Consider the following 12,982-nt stretch of genomic DNA (forward strand, 5'->3'; position numbering starts at 1 on the left):
TATATTCTGTTGCCACACTTGAGTTGGCATTTTTTAGCGGTCGTTCGTTATTATGCAAATTCAGTTGTATGATAATGTAGATTAGTCTAAGTGTCTGAAATTTGATTTACTCTGAAAAAGTCTAATTCTGAACTTTTATTTGCATTTCAGATACATAACTCCGGCAGCAGCCGCCAATGCAACGGCAACCGCATCAACCTCAGCGGCAGGAGGCGTGGGTGCCACTAACTTGGCGGTTTATCCCACAGCCACCGCCCAGGTTTATCGCTCAAACAACGGCCTGGATGTTCTGGACTGCGCTGGACTGGAGCATCACAATGCGGCCACCACTTCCGGTCACTCAGGCAGCGGCTTCTCCCAGCGCCTCAGGGAACTGGCCGCCTCCGCCGGACTGCTCTCCCTGAAGCCCCGCCAGCCCCTCAAGCCGGTGATCAAGATGCGTGGCTCGCCCGGACCGGAGTTCCCCAAGAAGGTCACCTTCAGTGCCTTTGCCACCGTGCAGGTGGTGTGAAGGGCGTGAACAGTGGGTCTAGCATCTGTAGCATCTGTGCAGGCACAGAGCAAGGTGAGATGATAACCATTAAACAACAAAAAGTAAATATCAAATTTATTTTTTGTTTTTTAAGTATTTTTAAAGCGTATTCCAGATCGAGATAATTCTTTGATTTAAAATAAACTTTAGAAAAACATTAAAAACATTCAAGCAAACAATTTAGATATACTGGATTAAGAAGAGAAACGCACTTATATTCTAATTTAATATAGTTACATAATAACATAGCATATTATTAATCAAAAGATTTTGCTGAATTATTCATTGATTCTTTTTCTTCTCTTTTCATTTCAGTTTCATCTTGCACTTGTTAACGATTATTTGTTGTTGTTTTTATATTTGTTGCTGTTGTTAAATGTTTAGCCAAAACTATGGGAACCATACACGGAGAAAAATTCCTTAAAACATTAAAAAAAAAAAACATAATAAATTGTTGTGCCATGTCTGTGGCTTGAAATAAAAATGAAAACCATATAGAAATGAATAAAACGCCCCATAGCTAAAGAAAATACCTCAAGGATCCTTAATATCTACCCTCTTTTGTCTACTCTTATCTGCTTTTCTGTACATTTCACTCTGGTAGACTGACATTGCAATACCTTTTCTATAGTTCCTCTAGATCACCCTCTACTAAAACAGTATTTTCCATATTTTCTCATCTTTCGAAAACTTTCCTCACCAACACACCCGAAAATAATTGTAAAATATAACGACTGCAAGTTCAGAAATTCTAAATATTTACTATTAAATTGTAAATATGTATGAATTTTTGCTAATAACAATTAAACAGCAAATATAGTCATAAATATATGTATTCATGTAATATGTAAGTCTGTTTTGTGTATGTGTGTATATATATAATCCATGATTTTGCATTGATAATTATATAGGGAATGAAAAACGCCTTTCAATTCCACGCAAATTGTAATCGAAATTGCTGTATATTGTATTTAAAGTATAATAGAATATATATCTTATAAGCTTAATATTATGCATGATAAATAAAATACGATTAAAACCAAACAAACTATTGTCTTTTAATTTGGGAATGAAAACATAGCACAAGTTTATTAAAAGGGGATCTTGGAGCAACTGCTAAATGCGATCTTTGCGATCCACTGCAATTTAAAAGCCTTAGCTCGAATGTTGCAGGCAACAATATAAATCTAAGTCTAAATCATCCCACTAAGGATACCCTTTAAATTGTGTTTTATTAATCTCGAGAAAAAGAGCAGTATCATCTAGGGACTTTCTCACTTGCTCAATTCATTTCAATTATTAAGTCGGATTTCCCGCCAAAATATAACAGTCATTTTAAATCGCTGCTTGACCCAGCTGTCTATGTTAACTGTTTGTGTTGACAGTAAACGGTTTATGCCTACAGATTAGACGCTAACAGTGCCCAGGGCTAACATAATGTGTTGCCACCTATCGATATAATACCACTCAAAAATTCCCAAAATAGAGATGTTACTTAATAATAAAATTGCAATTTGGGATTAAGGTTATTGGATGGCTTTTATTTTTTTTAATTTGCTTAATTCTTCCTCTTCTTAACGACACTATCGATCTTAAATTGCAAAGGTCCGGCAGCGCTGTATATATCGTAGCTCTGTTATCGATATGTTCCCGCCATTCACGCTTTGATCAGCCTCCAGCCCTGGTCACAAAACATTTTTTGCAAACTTCAGCACAACACGGGGAATTTATTATCAAAGTTAGCCAGTTGCAATGTCTGAATCACCGTGTAAGTTAATAAGATTGCATCTTTAAACATCTTTCTTACCCGTATGATGTATTTCCAGCTGAACCGCGCGCCAAGCGCCAGAGAGTAGACAAAAATGGTAGGTTCGCCGCCATGGAGCGACTGCGACAGCTGAAGGGAACCAAGAACAAATGCAAAGTGGAGGACCAGGTGGACGACGTATATGATGTGGTTGATGAGCGGGAGTACGCGAAGAGGGCGCAGGAGAAGTACGGAGACGATTGGATCGAAGAGGGTATGTTGGAACTCTGAACTATATACTTTATAATACTAAACTTCGACTTTTAGATGGTACTGGTTATGCAGAAGATCTGCGGGATTTCTTCGAGGACGAAGATGAGTACTCCGATGGTGAGGAGGATCGGAAGGACTCGAAGAAGAAGAAGGGTGTTGCCCCCAACAGCAAAAAGAGACCACGGGAGACTGAAAAACCAGTAACAGGAAAAGCATCCATCAAGAATCTATTCAGCAATGCAGTGCCCAAAAAGGTGGATGTAAAGACCAGTGTGAAGGACGATGATATCCTGGCTGATATTTTGGGCGAAATAAAGGAAGAGCCTGCGGGAACGTCAGAAAAGGCGGAAAAGGTTATAGCCCCAGCGAAAATATCAGTTACGTCTCGAAAATTCGATGCCGCCGCTGCCAAGGAATACATGAATAGTTTTCTGAACAACATCAAAGTTCAGGAGCAGGAACGTAAGAAAGCAGAGGCCAGTAGCGATAACGAGATGCTGGAGCGCATCCTGAAGCCCAAGGCAGCAGTTCCAAACACAAAGGTGGCCTTTTTCTCCAGTCCTACCATCAAAAAAGAGCCCACGCCCGAAAAGACACCTGCCAAAAAAGCCACCGAAGATCCGTTCTCCGACAATGAAATGGACTTTAGCTGTCTGGATGACGATGAAAATCAGTTCGATGTGGAGAAGACACAGCAGACAGAGAAGGTTTCCCAAACGAAAACAGCAACTGAGAAGACATCCCAAAGCAAAGTCGCCGAAAAAGCAGCGCCCAAAAAAGAAACAACTGGATCGCCAAAGGAATCGGAATCGGAGGACATTAGTAGGTTGCTGAACAATTGGGAGTCTATATGCCAAATGGACGATGACTTTGAAAAGTCCGTGCTCACCACGGAGCAGGATTCGACAATCTCCTCGGATCAACAGCTGCGGTTTTGGTACTGGGAGGCCTACGAGGATCCAGTAAAGATGCCCGGCGAGGTCTTTCTTTTCGGGCGTACCGCCGATGGAAAGTCCGTTTGTCTGCGGGTACAGAACATCAACCGTGTGCTCTATCTGCTACCCCGGCAATTTGTGAGTATTATTCTTCAAATACTTACTACCAAAGTGAAATGTTGTTTCTGAATATATTTTTTTAGCTCTTAGATCCCATTTCGAAGGAGCCCACCAAGCAGAAGGTGACCGTCGCTGACATATACAAGGAGTTCGACAACGAGGTGGCAAACCAACTGAAGCTGGAATTCTTTCGATCCCGCAAGGTCACCAAGAGTTTTGCCCATCACGCAATCGGTATTGAAGTTCCGCAATCTTGCGATTACTTGGAGGTTCACTACGATGGCAAGAAACCACTGCCCAATTTGTCGGCTGACAAGAAATACAATTCTATAGCACACATTTTCGGCGCCACCACCAATGCACTCGAAAGATTCCTCTTGGATCGGAAAATCAAGGGGCCCTGTTGGCTGCAGGTGACTGGATTCAAGGTGAGCCCAACTCCCATGAGTTGGTGTAACACCGAGGTCACACTCACGGAGCCCAAGAATGTGGAGTTGGTGCAAGATAAGGGAAAGCCAGCGCCACCACCGCCACTTACGCTACTAGCACTTAATGTTCGCACCTCAATGAATCCCAAGACATCGAGAAATGAGATATGCATGATTTCGATGCTTACCCACAATCGTTTCCATATCGACCGCCCTGCTCCACAGCCCGCTTTCAATCGACATATGTGCGCTTTGACCCGTCCGGCGGTGGTTAGTTGGCCTTTGGATTTGAACTTTGAGATGGCAAAATACAAGTCCACCACAGTGCACAAACATGACTCAGAGAGAGCCCTGCTGAGTTGGTTCTTAGCTCAGTACCAGAAAATAGATGCAGATCTCATTGTAACCTTCGATTCCATGGATTGTCAACTAAATGTGATAACCGATCAAATTGTAGCCCTGAAGATTCCCCAATGGTCTCGAATGGGGCGACTGAGGCTGAGCCAATCGTTTGGCAAGCGATTGCTGGAACATTTCGTCGGCAGAATGGTTTGTGATGTAAAGCGATCTGCAGAGGAGTGTATAAGAGCAAGATCCTATGATCTGCAAACGCTATGCAAGCAAGTACTGAAGCTTAAGGAATCGGAGAGAATGGAAGTGAATGCCGATGATCTGCTAGAGATGTATGAGAAAGGAGAGAGCATCACCAAGCTCATATCGCTCACCATGCAGGACAATTCATATTTACTAAGGCTGATGTGTGAGCTCAACATCATGCCGTTGGCGTTACAAATCACCAATATCTGCGGCAATACCATGACCAGGACCCTTCAAGGAGGTCGTTCTGAACGAAATGAGTTCTTGTTGCTGCATGCTTTCCACGAGAAGAATTACATAGTGCCGGACAAGAAGCCGGTTTCCAAACGCAGTGGTGCTGGAGATACGGATGCCACGCTTTCCGGTGCAGATGCTACGATGCAAACCAAAAAGAAGGCAGCCTATGCTGGTGGCTTGGTGTTGGAGCCCATGCGCGGTCTCTACGAGAAGTACGTTCTACTCATGGACTTTAACTCCCTGTACCCCAGCATAATACAGGAGTACAACATATGCTTCACCACCGTCCAACAGCCTGTGGATGCAGATGAGTTGCCCACGCTACCCGATTCCAAAACGGAACCTGGAATATTACCCCTTCAATTGAAACGTTTGGTAGAGTCGCGAAAAGAGGTGAAAAAACTAATGGCAGCGCCTGATCTTTCGCCGGAACTCCAGATGCAGTACCACATTCGGCAGATGGCCCTGAAGCTAACTGCGAACTCCATGTATGGTTGCTTGGGTTTCGCCCACTCCCGGTTCTTTGCCCAGCACTTGGCTGCTTTGGTCACCCACAAGGGCAGAGAAATCCTCACGAACACACAACAACTCGTGCAAAAGTTGAACTATGACGTCGTTTATGGTGACACAGATTCCCTGATGATAAATACCAACATAACAGATTACGACCAGGTCTACAAGATTGGTCACAACATTAAGCAGAGTGTAAATAAACTATACAAGCAGCTCGAATTGGATATCGATGGAGTATTTGGCTGTTTGCTCTTGCTGAAGAAAAAGAAGTATGCCGCCGTCAAGTTGAGCAAAGATTCCAAGGGAAATCTGAGGCGTGAACAGGAGCACAAGGGACTGGATATAGTTCGTCGCGATTGGTCTCAGCTGGCTGTAATGGTGGGAAAAGCCGTTCTCGATGAAGTGCTGTCGGAAAAGCCTTTGGAGGAAAAACTGGATGCAGTGCATGCCCAACTGGAGAAGATCAAAACTCAAATCGCAGAGGGTGTAGTACCGCTGCCACTGTTTGTCATCACCAAACAGCTAACTCGGACTCCCCAGGAATATGCCAATAGTGCTTCATTACCCCACGTCCAGGTGGCCCTTCGCATGAATCGCGAGCGTAACAGGCGGTACAAAAAGGGCGATATGGTGGACTATGTGATCTGTTTGGATGGCACAACAAATGCTGCCATGCAGCGAGCATACCATTTGGATGAGCTCAAGACCAGCGAGGATAAGAAGCTGCAGCTGGACACGAATTACTACCTGGGACACCAGATCCATCCGGTAGTCACGCGAATGGTGGAGGTGCTGGAAGGAACCGACGCGAGTCGCATCGCCGAGTGTCTGGGCATGGACCCAACAAAGTTCCGTCAGAACGCGCAGAGGTATTTACTTTTATATTACTCCTTACAAACTTGAACCTAACTAATATTTTGCTTTTGTAGAACCCAGCGAGAGAACACCGAGCAGTCGGAGGGTGAGTCCCTGCTCAAGACGACTCTACAGTTGTACCGCCTGTGTGAACCGTTCCGGTTCCAGTGCGTTACCTGTAAGACGGAGCAGCTGATGGCGTCTGCATACCGACCGGGTCCAAGCAACTCCCACATAGCCGTGCTCCAGCAATGCGCAAAGTCCGAGTGCCAAACAGCACCGATTCAGTACCTGGCCAGCGTGCGCAATCAGCTGCAGCTTTCCATGCGGCAGTATGTCCAGCGATTCTATAAAAACTGGCTGGTCTGCGATCATCCGGATTGCAACTTCAACACCCGCACACACTCCTTGAGGAAGAAATCGCACCGCCCGCTGTGCCAAAAGTGCAGGAGCGGCAGCCTGCTGCGTCAGTATACGGAGCGGGACCTGTACAATCAGCTCTGCTACCTGCGATTCATGTTCGACCTCGGCAAGCAAACGCTGCAGCAAAAACGTAAGTAAATACAATGTAGTTATAAACAGTTTCTAGAAAAAAAACTAAAACAATAGTTTGGGTATATGAACATCAAGTAGAAAGTGGAGTACGAGGGAGAAATTTCAGCTCATTTTGGCATATCGACAAAAATTTACAAGACAGAAAATTACATGAAAAATAAGTGGAAATATTTTATAGTTTCCGTGATCTCCACTTCATTCTCGCATCCTTAAGTTCTTAAAAATTGTTGTAGTTTATATATTAGTTCTGACACATAATACCAGTATTTCCTTTAAGATTGGTTAATGATATTAAGTTTCACAGCATTTGATATCCTGAACCTTGTTAAACTTTCGATTAATTTTGAAATTATATTTTGTCCATATTATCAAGCCACCCTCACACCGGAGCTGGAGCAGGCCTATCAACTCCTATACGAAACGGTGGATCAGCAGCTGCAGAGTTCCTCCTACGTGATCATCTCGCTAAGCAAGCTCTTTGCCCGCTCCCTGGCTCAGATGTCCCTGCAACCGTCCGTGGCGCAGCCCCAGATCGAAGCAATTCCGAGTGCTTTGGCGGATGTGGTCTAAGTGTTTAATTAACTAGCCTTTGTTATAAGTTCCATTAAAAATACTACAAAAGAGATACAGACGTATGGTTAACTAGATGAGGTCACGTGGCAAGGAACTTCTCGAGCGGAAAGTGCCGAAAGGACTCGTTGAATATATCCGTAAATGCCGTGCTAACCAGCTCGTTAATCATCGGCTTGATGAACGGCAATCCCAGCTGCCACATGCTGTTGATGACTCCATCGGCCAGTTGGTTGAGGGGCTGTCCCTGCAGCAAGTTCTCAATGTGCAGCTCCATTCCGCCGATGCGGTCCACCTCCACATGGACCTTGATGAGCGAACCCGGACCGCCGATGCGCCGAACGCTGGTGGTTTGACTGAGGAAGGAAATAAAGTTAGCTGAAGGTTGTCATCTTGGGAGCAGTGGAGTCAATTTGTAAGCCAAAAGCTCACAACAATACGGGTGTTTGCAACACAGCTTGGGAAATACATATTTCCATGCAACTCGGTGCCCACCTGTAATCGTAGAGGGTGAGGTTCCAGTGACCTTTTCTGTTCATCTCAGTGCCCAGCATTTTGGCGGCGAACTCGTACTCGCCCTCCAGACTTTTTTCGGGGAAATACTGAGTGTAGACGATGCGTTGGTCCTCTGGATCGGCATGGAACTTGGTTACCTCGGATCGCGCCCATCCGTACTCGGATACATTGCGCAATATCAGACGAAAGCTGCCCAGACCCTGTGATTCACCTCGTCGCAGCTCAACGTAGCTACAGTGGTGCGGGTCAAAGGGCTTGATGTTGTAGTCGGGCACACCTGAAAGAGTTGCTTCATGATTGCTCGCCCGTAATTCAGATCTCACCCACCTGTTGTGAAGTAGGCCCTCAGGTCGTTGAACACCTGCCGCATGCACTCGTTGAAATCCTCGTCCGCCCAGTGGCAACGACCCAGCAAGTGCTTCAGATCCGCATCCACGTCGATCTGGCTGGAAGCGTTTGCCAAGTGAGTGGCAAAGAGCGCAATCCCCGCCAGGAAAACCAGAAGCCTAGCACAGTTTGAGAGCCACTGTTGCGACATGCTCGCGGTTTTGGTTTAACAGCAACTGTTTGTCTTCTGTTAATTTCAAAGGTAAATGTACGTTGTTTTTATTATCTTTATTGTTTTAAGTAAACTGATTTTGTGCGCGTGAAGAGCAACCGGTGTTTGTCGTTTAAAGTGTCCTTGTCTTTTGCATAGAGTGGATCGTCTACTTATTTGTTTATTAATTATTTTTGCGTTTATTTATTAATCAGCAGTTTATGGTGCTTTTTAAGTCCCTTGATTCCAGGTAAATTTAAATGAGTTAGGAATGTGAAATTCCTTGAGTAGCCATGCAAAATTAAACAATAATATGGAACGCTTAATGTATATGTTAGCCATATGTTAGTTCTTGAATCTTCATTGATCAGGAAAGTGTCTTTGATTTAACAAATGTGAAATACTTTATAGAGTTTAATTTTTTTTAAGACAACAGTGGTATAATTGTCATACAAATTTTATATTTGCATGACACTTAAAGACTTCCATATTATTATAATTGCCATCGTAAAGACTTATCCTAGCACCGAAAATAAAAGACACTTCTCATCGCAAGCTATTCAAACAGCCTCATCTTCATGTAGTTCGTTTTGTAATCTTTTTGTTCGCCGCATGCACTTGACCCCTTTAACTTAAGCTCACCGACTGACTATTACTGGGCTTAGTACTGCAGCAAATAGATAGCGTGAAAAGAAAACTACAAACATGACAAAATCGCGCGTTAGTATGGAAGCATGGTAGCAGTGGTAAACGAAAGACTTCGACGAGACACAAACTTGGGGGTGCGAACAACTTTTATTTCCACTTAGAGGCGGTAGCCAGTCATGCAACGCGAGAGCAACAGCATATGATAATATTTGGCAATTCTTCAGTTTAGCGGTTGCATTTGCAACCAAGTTGACCAACGGTCAGTTATTCAACAAAACAAGTTACCTAGCTACTTAGATTAGTTAAGTTTTCCGAACTCCCGAGCTTTAGTTTCACACCCAGGCAATTTACTTCTGGTTGTACCAAATATATAACGTAGCCAAATATGAAATTCTGGAACTCGTACGCAAAGGCGCGCAAATATTCGATAATAATAGTAGCTTTACAGTTATTTGCGCCGAATACGCGACGTGAATCAGGCGAGCTCCCGTAGCCAACTGAACCAAACCAAGTCGGAGGAAACCAGAGAAAAAGAGCTTCCACCAAAAGTGGCAGCAGCAGCCAAATGAGCCATAATAAAAAAGCCACAAAAATAGCAGGAAAATGTTTGAAAGCCATGATATGGCCGGGCACAAAATTGAGCTTTGTCAACTCGGCTTAGAGTTTGACACCCCCAAGTCGCGTTTCCTCATGTGCAACTAACAAAAATGAACAAAACGGTCGTAAATCACCAACAGAAATCATTCATAAATTCCTTTAGAAATGCGTAGAAGTATTTAGCTGAGCGAGGTGCGAACTATCTGATACCCATTGCTTAGCAAGTTATTATTAAATTTATGTCATATAATTTTTTACCATGTTTGATAATAATTCATAATAATGTACCATAAGGTGAACAAAAAGTAAATACAAGATTCATTTGAAATTGTACAACTTTAAATTTAAAATTGCTTTCCATTTCTTTTAGTACAGTTAATATTTCTTATACTTTACATCAACGAGTTGAACGACCTTAGAAATAAATATTTCCCTTGTCGTCTATTTCGAACAATAACCCATCATCGCTGGTCGAAAAGTGATCTGAATTTAATGAGGCAATATTTATTAGGCAAGCCCATGTCCGTCAATGGGTATTATTCAAGTATGAAATCAAGTACTCACAGCCAGCGCTCAAGTTCATGGGATTGAATAAATCAAGCGACGTGATTGACAATCGTAACGATTGACGGCAATGCTGCCGGTAGGCCAGAAGAAGATTTTGTGGACTGTTTTTTGGCAAATGGAAATACAAGGTTGCAGCTTCAGTTGTTATGGCTGATTGCGATTTAATGAAAGGACAAGGTCGCTCTTACAGAAATTCAAAACTGGGCTGAAAACATGCGCCAGCACTTTGTAGCACTTTAATTGCGATAACAAATGGTGGGCATAAACTGGAAATTCTGCTTTAATTTTGCTCGAAATGACTTTATTTTATTACAATCATAGCCTTTAGCACAATTTTATTTCTCTCATTCTGTAACGTTTTTTGATTTTTTTTTTAATAAAAGGGCCGTGGGAAGCATTTTGTAAACACTTTATTAATGCAGGTAACATTCTTTTTACAATGTAAAAACACGTTGATATTTAAATTTACAATTTTTTAATATTACAAAGTTAAAAATATGGTTGTAAGGGAAGCCGTTACGCATTTTTTAAATATTTTTAACAATTTCGAATTGAAAAGCCTAATGGAAACTTTTAGCTTATATTCTTTATTAAATTTTATTTATTTTATTCTTTTTATTTTATTCTTTATTACAGTTTATTCTTTATTAAATAACACCCAAACATTTCTTACAAACAATTTTATACATTTTATTTAAATTTGTATGTTAACATTTCTTGTTGGAGCTCAGTATTTTCTGTTATTTGTATGTTAAAATTTTCTTATTGGAGTTCGGTATATTCCTTTCGGTAGGTATTTTCCTCCTGCGCGTAGATGGTCACACTGAGCGCTTGCTGGTTTGTTTATAGTTTCTTGTCCGCGAATTTCACATTAACTTTAGCTAGAACTAACAATAATGGAGGTGGAATTCAGTAGGGAGAACTTCCTGCTGCCGGAGATGAAGTACGAGTGTGAGTAGATCTTCGATTTGCAGGAGAATAATCTGTTGCTAAATATTTCATCACATTGCGTTGCAGACCTGGATCACACGGCGGATGTTCAGTGAGTGAGACAACAACAACAACAAGTGCGCCCGTTAGCCATGTGGAGTAGGGTGGTTCGCTATTTGTGAATGAAAAATCCAGATGATCGTATAAACGAGATTCTAATAAGCGTTTTCATATTAGAATTTGAGATTAACAAACATTCTTAAAAATAATTTATTTTAATACATACAAATTTTAAAGCTAAATTAAATTTTTCATATTTTCCGAAGCATATGTATAATGTTCATAGTTAGGGATTAAGACTTTTTAAATGCCAAAAATATAATAATATTGAAGATAGTGGAAATATTAAAACTACAGAGCAAAAACTTTCAAAAGTATTCCATGAAAGGCTTTTAAATTGATGTAAGATATAGAGGTTTAGAATTATGCAAGTGATATTTGAAAGTTTGAAAAATAAAAGATAGTGTAGCAGTGTATTGCCTACCTATATTTGTGTCTTATACACAAATTTGTTTTTTTAAATTTATATGTAATGCAAGTATTTTTCTGGTTAACTTTTATACTTTACTACAATCGCTTTAAACAACAATACTATTATCAAGATCATAAATAATTGTCTTAATACGCCACTAAAAGGCAACAGTTTTGTATTTAAAATATAACTTACGGCTGCACTAGACATAATTAATTTATTAAATATATTTAAATGATGTTGGACTGCTTTCCATTTGACAGAATCCACGGATGGGGATCGTCGCTAAAAGAGGCGTTCGAACAGTGCGGAGTGGCCATGTTCGGATATATGACCGAACTGGATTACGTGTCCGTGGAGCAGTGCTTTGAAATCGATGCGCATGGAGATGATCTGGAGAGCTTACTCTTTCACTTTCTGGACGAGCTGCTGTTCCTGTTCTCCGCCGAACCGTATCTGGTGTGCAAGAAGCTTGAGATCACCAAGTTCGATGTGGAAAACTTCGAGATTTCCTGCCGTTGTTACGGGGAACCATTTGAGCTGGGGAAACATCCGCAGGGCACCGAGGTGAAGGCCATCACATACTCGGCCATGCAAATCGTTCAGGACACGGAGGCTAGCAACTACGAGGTGTTTGTGATAATTGACATTTGATCCAGCGGCGATCGCCGGGAATTAAATGTGACTGTTCTGTTTCAACCCCTTTGCCTGTCTCCATTAATCATAAGTGAAATGCCAAAAAACGATATAAAAACCGCTGCACAAGCCCCGAAAAATTTGCAATCTCTCGTGCTGCGACTGCATCCCTTGTCGATGAGGATGACTTATCAAGAAACCACTCGATTGTGCGGCTGCAAATGCAATTAGGACTGGCTTCCTTCTCACCGGTCTGATTCCGGAATCAAGATTTACCCTTTTGCCTTCGAATTTTTTGTGTACTATTCACTTTTTTTGCCCACGGCTTTGTGAATTGGCAACGTGTTGAATTCCCAGACAAACGCCGAATTTGTTGTCCTTTCCCAGGCCCCAGTTCAATGCACTTTTTATTCGGCAGCCTTCAGGAGTTGCTGACGCGTTGGGTTTCATTAAAGAATTAAGTTTTACTTCTTTTTGGGGAGTCATGTCGAACAAGGCAGTTAACAATGCAAGTCAAGGCTATAGTTTTAATGTTACGATTGACTGATTTGTTCGGGGCCTAAAAACACAAACTTAATTTTTGTCAACAAGAATTTAGTTTAATAAATGTAAATTGTAATAAATATCTTTTAGTTCAAGCAATCCCTAATTGTAAA

General features: G+C 41.9%; 4 protein-coding genes across 6 annotated transcripts in view; 3 read left to right on the top strand and 1 right to left on the bottom strand.

Annotated features, from left to right (window-relative positions):
* The window catches only part of LOC6727167, a 47,762-nt gene extending 46,706 nt beyond the window's left edge, over positions 1-1,056 (top strand). The window contains exons 2-3 of the mRNA XM_016176298.3: positions 151-565; positions 848-1,056. Coding sequence (XP_016033658.1) covers positions 151-511 — 361 coding nt within the window. The 3' untranslated portion in view covers positions 512-565; positions 848-1,056. The remainder of the gene's footprint in view (positions 1-150; positions 566-847) is intronic.
* Positions 1,057-2,158: 1,102 nt separating this feature from the next.
* Positions 2,159-7,417, top strand: LOC6727168 (DNA polymerase alpha catalytic subunit). The gene is made up of 6 exons (XM_016176301.3): positions 2,159-2,300; positions 2,359-2,553; positions 2,607-3,625; positions 3,691-6,251; positions 6,312-6,790; positions 7,166-7,417. The coding sequence occupies exons 1-6, from the start codon at positions 2,285-2,287 to the stop codon at positions 7,360-7,362; spliced, it is 4,467 nt and encodes a 1,488-aa protein (XP_016033661.1). The 5' UTR covers positions 2,159-2,284; the 3' UTR covers positions 7,363-7,417.
* LOC6727169 (circadian clock-controlled protein daywake) lies at positions 7,344-9,588 on the bottom strand. Of its 2 annotated transcripts, none has more exons than XM_039294849.2 (4): positions 9,350-9,588; positions 8,206-8,452; positions 7,858-8,155; positions 7,344-7,718 (listed from the first exon to the last, which is right to left on the bottom strand). In XM_039294849.2, the coding sequence occupies exons 2-4, from the start codon at positions 8,414-8,416 to the stop codon at positions 7,445-7,447; spliced, it is 783 nt and encodes a 260-aa protein (XP_039150783.1). In that variant the 5' UTR covers positions 8,417-8,452; positions 9,350-9,588; the 3' UTR covers positions 7,344-7,444. The 2 variants fall into 2 exon arrangements, with proteins under 2 accessions (XP_039150783.1, XP_039150784.1); XM_039294850.2 differs by having other exon boundaries at positions 9,511-9,532.
* Positions 9,589-11,011: 1,423 nt separating this feature from the next.
* Positions 11,012-12,466, top strand: LOC6727170 (protein archease-like). Of its 2 annotated transcripts, none has more exons than XM_002102527.4 (3): positions 11,012-11,179; positions 11,246-11,270; positions 11,954-12,466. In XM_002102527.4, the coding sequence occupies exons 1-3, from the start codon at positions 11,125-11,127 to the stop codon at positions 12,342-12,344; spliced, it is 471 nt and encodes a 156-aa protein (XP_002102563.1). In that variant the 5' UTR covers positions 11,012-11,124; the 3' UTR covers positions 12,345-12,466. The 2 variants fall into 2 exon arrangements, with proteins under 2 accessions (XP_002102563.1, XP_039151297.1); XM_039295363.2 differs by having other exon boundaries at positions 11,040-11,179; positions 11,246-11,274.
* The last annotated feature ends 516 nt before the right edge of the window (positions 12,467-12,982 follow it).

The sequence above is a fragment of the Drosophila simulans genome, chromosome 3R (assembly GCF_016746395.2).
Source record: "Drosophila simulans strain w501 chromosome 3R, Prin_Dsim_3.1, whole genome shotgun sequence".
Lineage (NCBI taxonomy): Eukaryota > Metazoa > Arthropoda > Insecta > Diptera > Drosophilidae > Drosophila > Drosophila simulans.

Bases quoted from the DNA above. Each gene is read 5' to 3' on its own strand.
- LOC6727168 (XM_016176301.3), top strand. The intron at 6,252-6,311 runs GTATTTACTTTT...TTGCTTTTGTAG, and splicing joins TTCCGTCAGAACGCGCAGAG to AACCCAGCGAGAGAACACCG. The intron at 6,791-7,165 runs GTAAGTAAATAC...CATATTATCAAG, and splicing joins GCAAACGCTGCAGCAAAAAC to CCACCCTCACACCGGAGCTG.
- LOC6727169 (XM_039294849.2), bottom strand. From the start codon at position 8,416: ATGTCGCAACAGTGGCTCTCAAACTGTGCTAGGCTTCTGGTTTTCCTG. The intron at 8,156-8,205 runs GTGGGTGAGATC...CAACTCTTTCAG, and splicing joins GAGGGCCTACTTCACAACAG to GTGTGCCCGACTACAACATC. The intron at 7,719-7,857 runs GTGGGCACCGAG...TTCCTTCCTCAG, and splicing joins CTCACCCTCTACGATTACAG to TCAAACCACCAGCGTTCGGC.
- LOC6727170 (XM_002102527.4), top strand. From the start codon at position 11,125: ATGGAGGTGGAATTCAGTAGGGAGAACTTCCTGCTGCCGGAGATGAAG. The intron at 11,180-11,245 runs GTGAGTAGATCT...ATTGCGTTGCAG, and splicing joins GCCGGAGATGAAGTACGAGT to ACCTGGATCACACGGCGGAT. The intron at 11,271-11,953 runs GTGAGTGAGACA...TCCATTTGACAG, and splicing joins GATCACACGGCGGATGTTCA to AATCCACGGATGGGGATCGT.